General features: G+C 42.0%; 1 protein-coding gene across 1 annotated transcript; it reads right to left on the bottom strand.

Annotated features, from left to right (window-relative positions):
* Positions 1-769: 769 nt before the first annotated feature.
* RBX1 (ring-box 1) lies at positions 770-11484 on the bottom strand. Its single transcript, XM_088532798.1, has 5 exons — positions 11366-11484; positions 9553-9631; positions 3512-3582; positions 2256-2341; positions 770-934 (listed from the first exon to the last, which is right to left on the bottom strand). Exons 1-5 carry the CDS (start codon positions 11441-11443, stop codon positions 922-924), a joined length of 327 nt encoding a protein of 108 aa, XP_088388924.1. The 5' UTR covers positions 11444-11484; the 3' UTR covers positions 770-921.
* Between the last annotated feature and the right edge of the window lie 463 nt (positions 11485-11947).

Here is an 11947-nt window from a genome sequence, read left to right as displayed (position 1 = left end):
GAGACACAAGCATCTGCTGACAATGTCAACATGGGCCAACATTTGATGCAATGATGAGGACACAAACAAAGCATTGAGTACTTCTCACAGCAACAGCTTTTGGCCAGTAAGAACTGTGTATTGGCTTGAACTGGGAAAACACTAGTAAAAAAGCCATCAAGTTTCAAGGTTTTTTTTTTTTTTCATAGAACCACTTATTTTTAGCTCTGCAGTCAATTTAGCATGAGTTACCTGAGCCTACTTTCACCTGACACACAGAAGTGCTTCATGAGCACTGACAAAAACTGCATTTCTGTTAATGTCTCCTAAGCTAAATAGATAGAACTGAGAGCAGTTAATGACATTTTCCTCTGTAGCGGAGTTGGTCTAGATCAACTCAAGAGGAGCAGCAATAGAAAGGACCTTCTAATAATGATACAGCCCCTAATTATATAGATCATCACTGCAAGAAAGTGTGTCCCCCTGAGAACACTATTTGCATAAATAACACCTAGCCAGGCCACATCTTGCTCTCATTGAACTACCTGATGGAGCCTAACGCTGACTTTGGCAAGCCAAAAAGGTGGTTCTGAAATTACTAGGGAGTAAAAGACTGGGGGCAGTGGCAAGAGTATTCACCCAGAAACTTCTTCCATGAAACTAGATGTTTGCCCCCCAGAGTGTTGATGATACTAATGAACAAAAGCATTCATTACAGTCTTCAGAAAATCCCTCCACTTTCTCATTCACCAACTTCCCACTCATAAACACAAGATAAAAATGTAGAGAGGAACCTCTAACAAGATTTTATTCAATGGTGCACAATAGAGAGATATTCAGATTGAAGCAGAACAGTACATATATTTTTCAAATTGCTAAAACAAACCCATAATGAGATGAACAATTCGGGCTGACGACACAAGAAGCTTAGTGACCATCTCTCTAATGTCCATACCTGAAAATACACAATACATTACATTAATGCTTTTTGAAGATTTGTATTTGATACTAGCACTTATTTGGGCTCATTCTCATTATAGTTATTCTAACACAATCTAATCAACATGCAACACAGATATAGATGAAATGCTATCCTATGGAAACCTTGGGAAGTTCTCCACGTTTCACTTCCATCAGATATGTCCAGTCTTTACTTAGATGGGAGACTAAGCAGTCCACCATTTCATTTGCAAGAGACCCTCAGTATCCCCACCTTCTTCCCCAAATCCCACTTCAGTTACAGGCCAAGTGAAAACAAGGCCAGAACCTATGGCACCCCTGCACATATTATTAGGAGGCATAGGAAGATACATATTTCTATCAGTCATAAAGCTGCTCATGCTGCAACCAGACAGAATAGCTGCACCTTGGGCTCGGTTTTCACTAACTGTTCATTAAAATACCTTTAAGATCAAAACTATAGTACTTAAAATGCCTTGTCAATTAAATACGAACCAGGTTCCAATGACAATCCCAAGTAGCTACAATATTTGTTTCGGTTTGTTTTAATCTGGATTCTTAACAGACTCAAAATGGTTTAAATAGACCGAAAAAAAAAGTGTGTGTGTGTATGAGTGAATCCACAGTTATGCAAAAAGAGATTAATGGATAAACAGTGCGGAATGATGCAAGTGGCAGGCACAGTTCCCAACTACTGTCCACGTACAGTTAATCCTCAAAAACCCAACCATTTATCTCCTGATTAGTCTAACAACAGACCTTTGAAGAAAGCAAACAAAAAAAGAATGCAGGAAGTCTGAATAAATGGGTGAACAGTAGCAATGGTTACATGGACTTGCTTCCAAGATACTAAGAAGTCAGCTGTATTAACCTTTAATCTAATCTTATTAGAATTATAAAACAAATCACCAAGACCCAATAACACTTCTGGCACCTCAGTATAAATACTCTGAAAGGAGAGAGGCTCAATTCAGGTCACTTTCCAAACCCAAATTGCTCCTGTGGCAGCACAGTATTCCCCTGAGGCTGTTTGCAGGGAATTCGACTTCTCTGTTCTCCACTCTTTCGTGAGGACATGGATAGAAATTGCCCCTTTGCAACAATGCTCATTTACCCACAGCTATTCCATCCTCCTTCCGAGTCACCAGGTGACTCAGGAAAGGTTACTACATAGCAAAGTAAAATTCTTTCCCAACAGCAGCTGTGCTGTCAGATGCAGAAGCGAGGATGGTTACCCACATATCTGACATGGATCATTTCTGCTAGCAGAAAGAATATTGCATTTTTGGATGTTGACAATTGTGCAGGATACCTACTTTTGAAACTCCCATTCCCTGTTGTCCAACGGACATACTTGGCGAGTTTTGAGCCAGCGGGAGATGCAGTGGAAGTGGAAAGCATGCTGGAAGAGAAAGTTCAAATCACATCATTTCAGAACACAGTATTCCTAAACGTGTCTCTCCATGAAAGCTAACACATCAAAATCATCACGGTAAGAAGCGAGTAGCAAGCGCATGCAAAGGTGGGAAGGACTCATCAGCCAGCTTTCTGGTAAGCACCAAGATGCTGATCCAAGTTCAAGGGAGAAAGGGAACATTAATGAAATGGCAGCAGGCAGACGGTTCCACAGGAGACGGTGGCAAGCGACCGACTTCTGCTGAGGAGAGAACGCAGAGTTTTGCAGCTGCTAAAATTGGCAGAGCAGATGCTGATAAGAAGCACAATCAGAGAGGCGAGGAAAAGGATTTCACATTAAGCAGCAGGGTGACATGTATGGAGACAGGCTGAAGCTTTCTGCAAGACTTCTGGACAAACTCAAGCTTGAATAAAAACCAATTTGCAAGGTCAGAAAAAAAAAAAAACCAAAACCCTCTATCACACAAACTGCAAACGCTCTCTTCCATGCTCCATGCAGCTCCTTAAAGAAGAATGTTCCATTTGTGCTAATTATGCACAGAAAGTCGTAATTTTGACCCTAGACTATTCTGACATGGTTAGGGAAAAAAAAAAAAAGGCACTCATCTTTTACAGACAGAACCATAACATTCATAATCCTGCTTAGGGATTATCACATTGTAACTCGATCCCACAGCATAGCAAGATGGAGAGTGAGCAACAAGTGGCTCTCCCATTACAGAAAACTGTGTCTTCCCGTTCAGGGCCAGCCCAGCTAAGAGAAGGCACACCAGCCTGAGGGAGTGCATACAGCAACAACATGGAGGAGCTGGAGATTGGACACTAAACTGATCTGATCCTCTTCCAAAAGGGAAAGCAAACCACCCAGTCAACCTGTACTGACTCCTCGAATCAGCCTGCACAAAGATAAATCAAAACATCAAATAAGAACAAGACCTATCTTCCTCCCTCCTCCTCTGTGCTTCCCCTTATACCTCTCCAACTTTCATTCTTAAAATTTATTTTCTACTGTCTCCCTTCTACACTTTGCTAAACAAATCATGTTTTAAAGTCCTTTCTCCTTCTGGAGGATAACTTGCAGCCTTTTTCAGAATAACTTAGAGAAAGAAGGGACATGGTTATACTTCAAGCTCACTGACAGAACAGTTCTCCTTACATTGCAGACGCCCCATGCAACTGTGCACTCTTCAGAGGTAGCTGATGCTTGATTTGCTTGACACTCTATGCCTGTGAAAACAAAGATTAAACACGTATATGCAGGAGCAGAAGATCTATATGCAACACCAATTGGCAGATTTCTTTATTACAGCAAGTAAGGAGGAAAAAAAAAAAAAAAAAAAAAAAAACCTCTCTGTTGAATTCATTACATTGACAAGTGTCAAGACTTTTTTGAACTTTTTCCCCCAAAATGTTAGATAATAAGATAATTCACCTCACCTTCCCCTTTCCTCTAATTTTACTATCCCAAAGAACCATAGGGCTAGAGTACTTTGCTCATCACCACCACCCCACCAATGTGCGCCTGCTTTCCAAGTTTTAAGAATAAATATTTCTCATTTCGTTTGTTGTGCATTAATGCACCTTTTCTGATGACCATTACCACAACAGAGCTGTGAAGAAAAGTTTACTTAAATTTCTAACCTGGATTTCTCTAAATATAAATTCATTGTCTTGTCAGACTTCTTTTTAACCATAAATTGTATTTACAGAATAATTATATTTGCAAAATAATTTATGTAAAGCGGAATTTTGTCTGTCTCTTCTCTACAGCCTTGTGACAGATGAGTATGTGCCCAAACGCATAGAGAAAATACAGTTTAAACTATATTTAGAGTTTTTAACACCTTAGAACACAGTATCTAGGATGATGATCCTGAAAAGGACAAAGATTATTTATTTATTATTATATAATTATACATATAAGATATTATATAATTTATTATTATTATTATATTTTTAAATGTCAGGAGACATGAATGAAGTGAGGAAGGGAAGGCGGGAAGAAGAATAGCACCAAGAAAACAAATCCAGCAACGTATTCAATTCTACACCCCAAACACTTCAGTTAATCTCCATCTGAGGAAGAAGTTTAAGCAGAAAACAAAATATATTTCCAAATTTCCTACAATCAGCAACACAAACCTATTTTAAGGATAACATTCTAGTTCCTACTAAAAATGCTTCTTTAAAACAACCAAAGTCAAGCCCAAAGGGTTCAAAAAGAAGTACTGATGATCAGCTTAGATTTGGATATTTGGTTTGGTAAATTTCTTCTTTTGCAAGTATTTTTTTTTGGCCAAGAAAATATCTGAACAAGCTCCAAATCTCTGTGCACTCCGCGTGCATCTGAATATGCTTAAAGGAAAAGGAACTGAATGCACCAATTAGGATTTTAAAATGTTAAAATTCCCACGGGTTTAGCTGAAAAATGTGATCTTCATTTGTTCTGTCCTTTTTTATTTTTTCCTCTCTTTTCCACTCTCAGGTGTGGAGATGAACAAAATGAGAGACCTATTTTTCATGACACATGAGAAAGATCTTTTAACCTCAGGCATGAGAACTACCCAAAACAAGACTGAGATTTAAAGAAACTGAGTTCCAGCAAATGTTCTGCAAGATTTAGATGAAGCTACATTTAAGATATAGTTTTCATCAAAATACAATATACAAAGCAGAAAGTCCAAAGTTCAATCTTTGGCCTGTTCATAGAAAGTACAAATTACAGTGCAGCTGAAATGTTACATTTCTTAATTTCTTAAGCCTTCAACATCTATATTAATAGAACTATACCTAATTAAGTGGAAGGTGCACAAGAACCTGAGAGCTTCAGCTTCTTTGGAGAAAGGTGCACCTTTGTGGAAACGTGCTCAAGACTACTGCACCAATTTAACTGTTAACAACAGTACAGACTCATGATCTTACTAGTTATCATAGGCCATGTAGGGCTAGTTTTAAAGATTCTGAATGGTGAGAAGAATAGTGGGAGAAGGAGAGACAGCGCACATGAAGGTCAGCTGATAAGCTAAGTAACTCAGGAAGTCCCTGGCTGCTAAAAGCAAGGAAAATATTCCAGCACACACTATGCTTATCTTGTTTCTTCTCCTCTTCCCCCGCTGGGAACAGGATATTGGGCATATTAAACCTGAAGTCCATCGAGCCCAATCTCATGTCATTCGGTCATGTCCCCGCAATGGCCCTAATCTGTGCACTGTATATTTTGGAATATGATCCTAAAACTTTTTCCGATTTTTAAGATTGTATTTTGAGTGTGAGGGAGAAAGGAAGCAAGGTGGCTTAGGTAAAGGGAGAAATGCAGCACTGAAATTCATTTTAGTGTTATCCTGCATTTGCTAAATAGCAAATATGGTCTAAAACAAATGACTACCAAAGCTAGGAGCACAGATGAGGTTTTGCAGGAATAGCTGAGTTCTCTGGTGGGGATGTAAGGGCCTCCCAACAAGACATCCAGATTTAACTTCCTCATCAAAGAGGCTGGCACCATCTTTTACTGACTGAAGGAAAAAAAAGGCCTTGCAAAAAAAGCACTGCTTGATCTCCCACTTGCCTAATTTCAAAAACAAAACAAAACAAAGGCAAACAGAAAAAAAATAGCATAAAACAAAACCAGTCTTGGTCAGAAAATGAAAATTGATTATTTCAGCTATTTACTGGCTACTGACCCAAAGTTAAGTGATAAGAGATGGAAAAGAACAGGTACCAGAGGAGAAATAGTGAACTACACTTCATTGTTTTGCTTTTGGCAGAGCATCTGGAACGAGGGCAGAAAGACACGGCTAAACCCTGAACTACCTGCAATAATTGTGAAAGACACAGGGCAGGTGTTTCAACTCAGGCAGCTACAGAAATGCATATTATATAATAACTTGTGAATCTTGGCATCTCTTAAGAACCATCTCTCTTCCTCCTCATTTCCCATCACAAAAATCTTATGTATAGTTATGCAACAAGAAAAGCAATTCCACAGGACTACTTAACAGAAGGCAAGTACAGGTCTTCCAGTTGCAGCTGCCATTTACAGGCTGCTGCACTGGAAACCAGCTGCTAGAGCTCCCCAAAATGGCTCCTGCTTGAGCAGGGGTAACCACTAACGGCTTCCCCTTTCTCTTTACATGTTGCCTTCTCTATTTTCTTTTTTAAGCAGGAAGGGACTTTTTTTTATTATTATTTATTAGTCATGAAGGGGCTGATCTAGTTGCAAGAGCAGAAATGAACATGAAGAGCTAACATAGCATATACTGTACTCAATCAGAAAAGGATGAAAAACAAATAACCAGTTTAATAAGCTTTGGAGTACATTTGTTACCTACGAGATGCAGCATGAACTCTCTAGTTTAGCTTTCAAAACTTCATATGGATTCTAGTACTTTCTGGTAAGTTATCCACAGTTTTTTTTTTTTTTTTTCTCTCCCCAAGAGTTACCCGAGGTCCCACCCACATCACATTGTCACACAATCCCTTCTACTTATAACCCCCTTCTATGACGCTCAGTATTTCCTCTTGGTATCAGACTCAAAAATATTTGTACGCAGTTATCATGTTCCACTCCTACTTAGGACTTAGCAATCTATCTATGCTCAGTTCTGCTCTCTCATTCTTCCCATGAACCCAAAATAATTCTACTTGCTAATCCCTCAAATTCTCCTTTGAGCCGGCTCAATTTGTCCATCTTTGTGCAACTGGAATACCTAACTTGCATCTTATTATCAAAGAAGGAGGTCAGTATTTCAATAGCATATTTTATTTATTTCAAAGGCCAATGGCTCACTTTTGATAGCGCATTATATTCCACATTTCAGACCAGAAGGTAACCCGTCATAATAATCACAGTGTGTTCCGACACTCCCTGACTTACCATGCTACAGCACTAGCTCCACAGAGCAAGCCTTTGAAGAAATCAAGAAGGCTGTTTAAGTAAAATCTTAATAGGACATACATTTTAGTTTCCAGAGACCAGTGAAAAGAAGAAGAAAAAAAAATCATTCATTCTGCACACTGACAACGAATCACACTGGGTGGGCTGGGGAAATCCTTTGACCATATGAGTCGTGATGTGAACTACACTGGAAGGAGTACACAAAAACCTTAACTTTGTTACATCCTAGCCTTTGGATGCTTGACTTTATAATGCTAACAATCTGCCATTAGCATAGCTGGTGTGCTTATCACTTATCATTCTTTTAATGTTTCCCCTTTCAAGGCTTCTCTTTTATCACCAGAGAATGGAGGCATTTGAATCCGGCATTTGATCAAATTGAATCTTGTGTTGTCCTTCCCTGCACATTCTATTAATTTTTCCTCAATTTCCCATCACTTCACATCTTATGTTTGAAAATCTAATTACATTTTTTTTTTAACATCATTAATGAACTGTAACAAGGAAGTACGTAAAGCCAGACCCAACATTGATCCGAGAACAGCGATTTATGCACTTCTCAAACTCTGACCAATTCTGGTCAGCTGTCTGCAGCACAGGCTTTTCATAACACTGCTGAGATCCAAACTAACGTGTGCTATGCTTAAGTAACTCAAAAAAGAGTCAACCACATCCTCTTCATTCACTATTTCTCCTATTCTGCCTTTACAATGTCAGAATATCATTTCTGCAGGACTTTTTAATTTTGAGGACAGACACAAGAATTGTGCTACTGGAGAGGAACATGTCTACTCCCTTTCTAGCTCCTCTACATCTCCCCTTCACCATACTTTCTATTTGCCACTTATTAAAAATGGCAAATAGCAAAGATTCCACTTGGTCTTCCAGGGGAAGTGGTATTAATTTTGAGGCAGATTCACATAATGAATCAGAGTATATCCCTCTTCTTTTGAATAATTATACTGGCCTACATTATTTTACACACGTATTCTACTGATGGACCTTTAAAATTCAATTTACTTGTCACTTGCATGTCTTCCTCTGCAATATATCATAATCATGAGAGATTAAGCTGTATCTGTAGTGCCCGCTTCAACTCCTTTTCAAGATGGCAGAAGTTAGAGGGTCGTCAAAAATAAATCCTTATGTTAAAGAACTTCAGCACATTTCACAACTGCTGTTCTCTCTTGCTTGTCTCCCGGCTATCATTCTCTAATAACTATGAATAAACTGAGGCATGAATAGAGAGTACAAGCTTACTGACGGTAAGTTATCATTACCAGTAATTCCAAGGGCATTTGTGTAAAAATGAAGTGAAACAAAACTGTCACAAGGGAATCCTGACTGCCATATTCAGACACTACAGTTGTACCTCCTTTGGCTTTTTGAGGTTCTATGATCTTAACATTTTAGTATTACAGGCAAATAAGCCTAATTTCTATACAAGCAAATTAAAAATTCTTCCAACCTTCATTACTTAAAGAGTTGGATAGGTGAACTGCGTCAAAAAACAGCTTCTCGGTGTTGAGAAAAAAAAGGCTTATTCACTATGACTGAATAGCACACACCCATCTCAGGGTAGAAACTTTTATACTTAACTGCATTTTTGTTTGTTTATATGCATAACTATACAAAAGCATACTTGTTAGTTGAATCATCAATGTTATACAGCAAAAGCCCTCATCAATATTAGGACTGTTTTGTGTTTTCTTTCAACATTTCATTACTCTATTCATAAAAATGCAATTAGTTCCCTGAGTGACCATACAATTCCCCATAACGCAACGTTAACTAACTTAGGCAAAGTAGCTTTTGCAGAGCAAGGAATCAGGGAATGAGCCATTCTTGGCCAGACAGATACAAAAAGTCTTAAAAGATTTCATCCTAGTGGGCTTTTTCAAACACTTCATACCTATACCTCAAACTCCATCACTTCTCTTTGAAAGCATTACTTGTCAACCCTAAATAACTTTATCTCCTTCCAGCTCTTTATCATTATTCCCCTTCCTCCCAGTTCCATTCAAAATACATTCAGCAAAATCATGTCTTCTGTGGATGTGGGACCAAGTGATTCTATCCCTTACCAGAAAAGTGTGGGAAAAGCAATATAGTGGCAGAAGTCACAGATACAGATTACAGAACTTTAGCACTATACAAGATAGAGTATAGCATTATAGACATTGAGAAAAGTTATTTCCTAACTGAATCTGTATTTGTAGAAACATGCTCTGAACCGGGGATATTTCAGCTGTGCACCATGCCTGTGACAAAACTGTGAAGCGTCTTCCTCACCAATTACTTACATAGATCCATAATATGGTTTCTGCAAATGGCACAGTTATCAACCACAATGTCCCATGCCCACAGAGCTACTGCATTCCACTAAGAAGAGAAGAAAAAAAGAAAGAGAAACATATTTTTAAACTATATTTAACATAGCTTTAGCAAAATTTATAGCACACACAAATCCTTGTTTTTCCCCTTAAGATCCCATGTATTTCTGAAATGGAAAAGCAGGGATATTTCACAGAAAAAAACTCTTAGAAATCCAAAGCCAATTCTTCTCATGAGTCCGAAAGTGTTAGATGAAAACAACCGTACATTCTCCTCCTTATTCTTCTCATAATGCTCCTTCCTACTTCAGAAACAAGAGCTATGTTTTTCTGTTGTTGTTTGGTTTTTTGTTTGTTTGGGTTAAACAAATGTAATCATCTGCATTTCTATTCAAGATTCCTAGGCAAGAATGTATCTCAAGCTACATCCTCAATTCTGATGGAAAGGGCACTGCCTCGAAGAGAGGCCAATCCAGATGCCATTTTGTTAAGATGAATTTCCGTTATTTGCAGCTGTTCTAAGAAATAATCTTTCCCCAAAACAGTTGAAACCAAGGATCGGAATCAACTCTCATGCTGCCTCCCCCCAACTCCTGAACGATTAAACAGAGCACTTCCCTTCAATATTCAGAACAGTGTGACTGCATACAGGTAGCCAGGATAACCTTCACTTACTGTTTACTAATAACAAAGAGGTCTAGACATTTTATTTCTTTCCAGCTTGGTGATCGAGTTCCTTATCTCCCAAGGACTCCTTCATTATGGCACATTGCATGTTACGTTCCCATCACCCTCATTTCTTCCAAGATGAGGCAGCTATAGACCCTGCTATGGCTCTGGGGAGGGAATACAGCACCTGCACACTGGAGGGCTCCTCTTGCACATACAGTTGTTGCACTGGCAGCCAAAGGCAGAGCTATGCAGAACTGCAGCAACACACGATACTGTGGCACAAGGATATTCCCCACCTCTACTACTGCGGCACCAGCAAGCACTTGAGTGAGGCAACTACTTCAGCAGAGACCCAGAGCCCAGCACAGGGCTGGGAGCTTCCATCGTTGCCAACAGCAGCTGTATTTCAAAAAAGCTAACTTAGAAACAAGTTAGCTGGGGAGTTAGTCCTCTCTAAACAGGAAAACATACATATATATAAATTGCTATATGGAAGTGTTTGCTAATAACCAATCCAGAGTTTCTCTTTTGCAGACTGTAAGGTTGAGCAGCCCCACGCGAGCTCCCTTCCTCACCTACGCCCTTATATAACAGGTACACAGGCGTTTGGCACTACCTGCCTGACAAGGCGATGGGAGGCTCTTAGCAAGGGACCTGCATTAGACTGTTTGGGGAAGTAGGGGAAAACTAAAATAATAGTAATAATAAAGCGTGACAGGAGATCGCTTCCTGACTATGCACACACAGTATACTGCCCGAGAAAAAAGGGCAATAAAATAAAGAAGTCTTTGTCCAGAGCAGCCTTCGAGGACTCCCAGGCCGGGGCGGCGCCAGAGCCCCCTCACGGGGCAGTCCCTTCGCCCGGCGGCGGGCGCCAGCCGCGCGCGCTGATTGGCCGGCGGACGCGCCACGTGCAACCGCCCGCCGCGCCCGTTCGCTCCGGCGCACGTCACGACCCCGCAAGCCCCGCCCCGCCCGCCCGCCCGCGCCGGTGCGGAACCAAGCGCCCGGAAAGGAGCGGAAGGCCGGCCCGGCCGCGCTCGCCGCCAGCGGCCTGGCCGCGGAGCCCCCTGCTCCGCTCCCTCTCTCCCGCTGGGGCGGCGGGCCTCACTTTCTTCACTTCGAAGCGCTTCTTGCCGGCGCCGCTGTTGGTTCCGCTGGGGGTGTCCACATCCATCGCGGCCGCCATTTTGGATGTGCGATGAATCTCCCCTGATGCTCCGTGCGCATGCGCCGCGGGGAGGGGGGCCGGGACGTGTGCGGCGCCGGGCAGCGGAAGCCGTGGGCGGGGCTTCTCTCAGGCCACGCCCCGCCAGCCCCACCCCTTTCCCCCGCCTGCCCGTCGGCAGGTGCGGGGCGGGGCGGGCGGGTCACGTGAGTGCGCCTTTAAAGGCGCCGCGCGCCCCGCCCACCGTTACCTCATCGCGCTCCACTCCCTCCCCCCCACCCCGCCGAGGTTGCGCAAGCCCAGGTGGGGGAGGGGCCCTTAAAGGGACACGCCGCCCCCTGGCGGGTGGGGTCGTTGCCGGCGCCTCTGTCGCCCCCCGGCGGCCGCTCCGCAGCGCGGCGGAGCAGGTGTCGCGGGCGCGGGGCCTGGCCTCGCCGCTGCCCGCGCCGCCAGCCCGCGGCGGCCGAGGGGCCGCGCCGCCATCCTGCTCTGCGCGCAGGACGGCGCCGAGTGCAGCCGGCCTTG

This window comes from Tinamus guttatus, unplaced genomic scaffold (genome assembly GCF_059628265.1).
Source record: "Tinamus guttatus ecotype Peru unplaced genomic scaffold, ASM5962826v1 Tinamus_guttatus_pri_ptg000472l, whole genome shotgun sequence".
Classification (NCBI taxonomy): domain Eukaryota; kingdom Metazoa; phylum Chordata; class Aves; order Tinamiformes; family Tinamidae; genus Tinamus; species Tinamus guttatus.
Note: the sequence above shows the minus strand (reverse complement) of the source record. Positions and strands in the feature narration are given on the sequence as shown.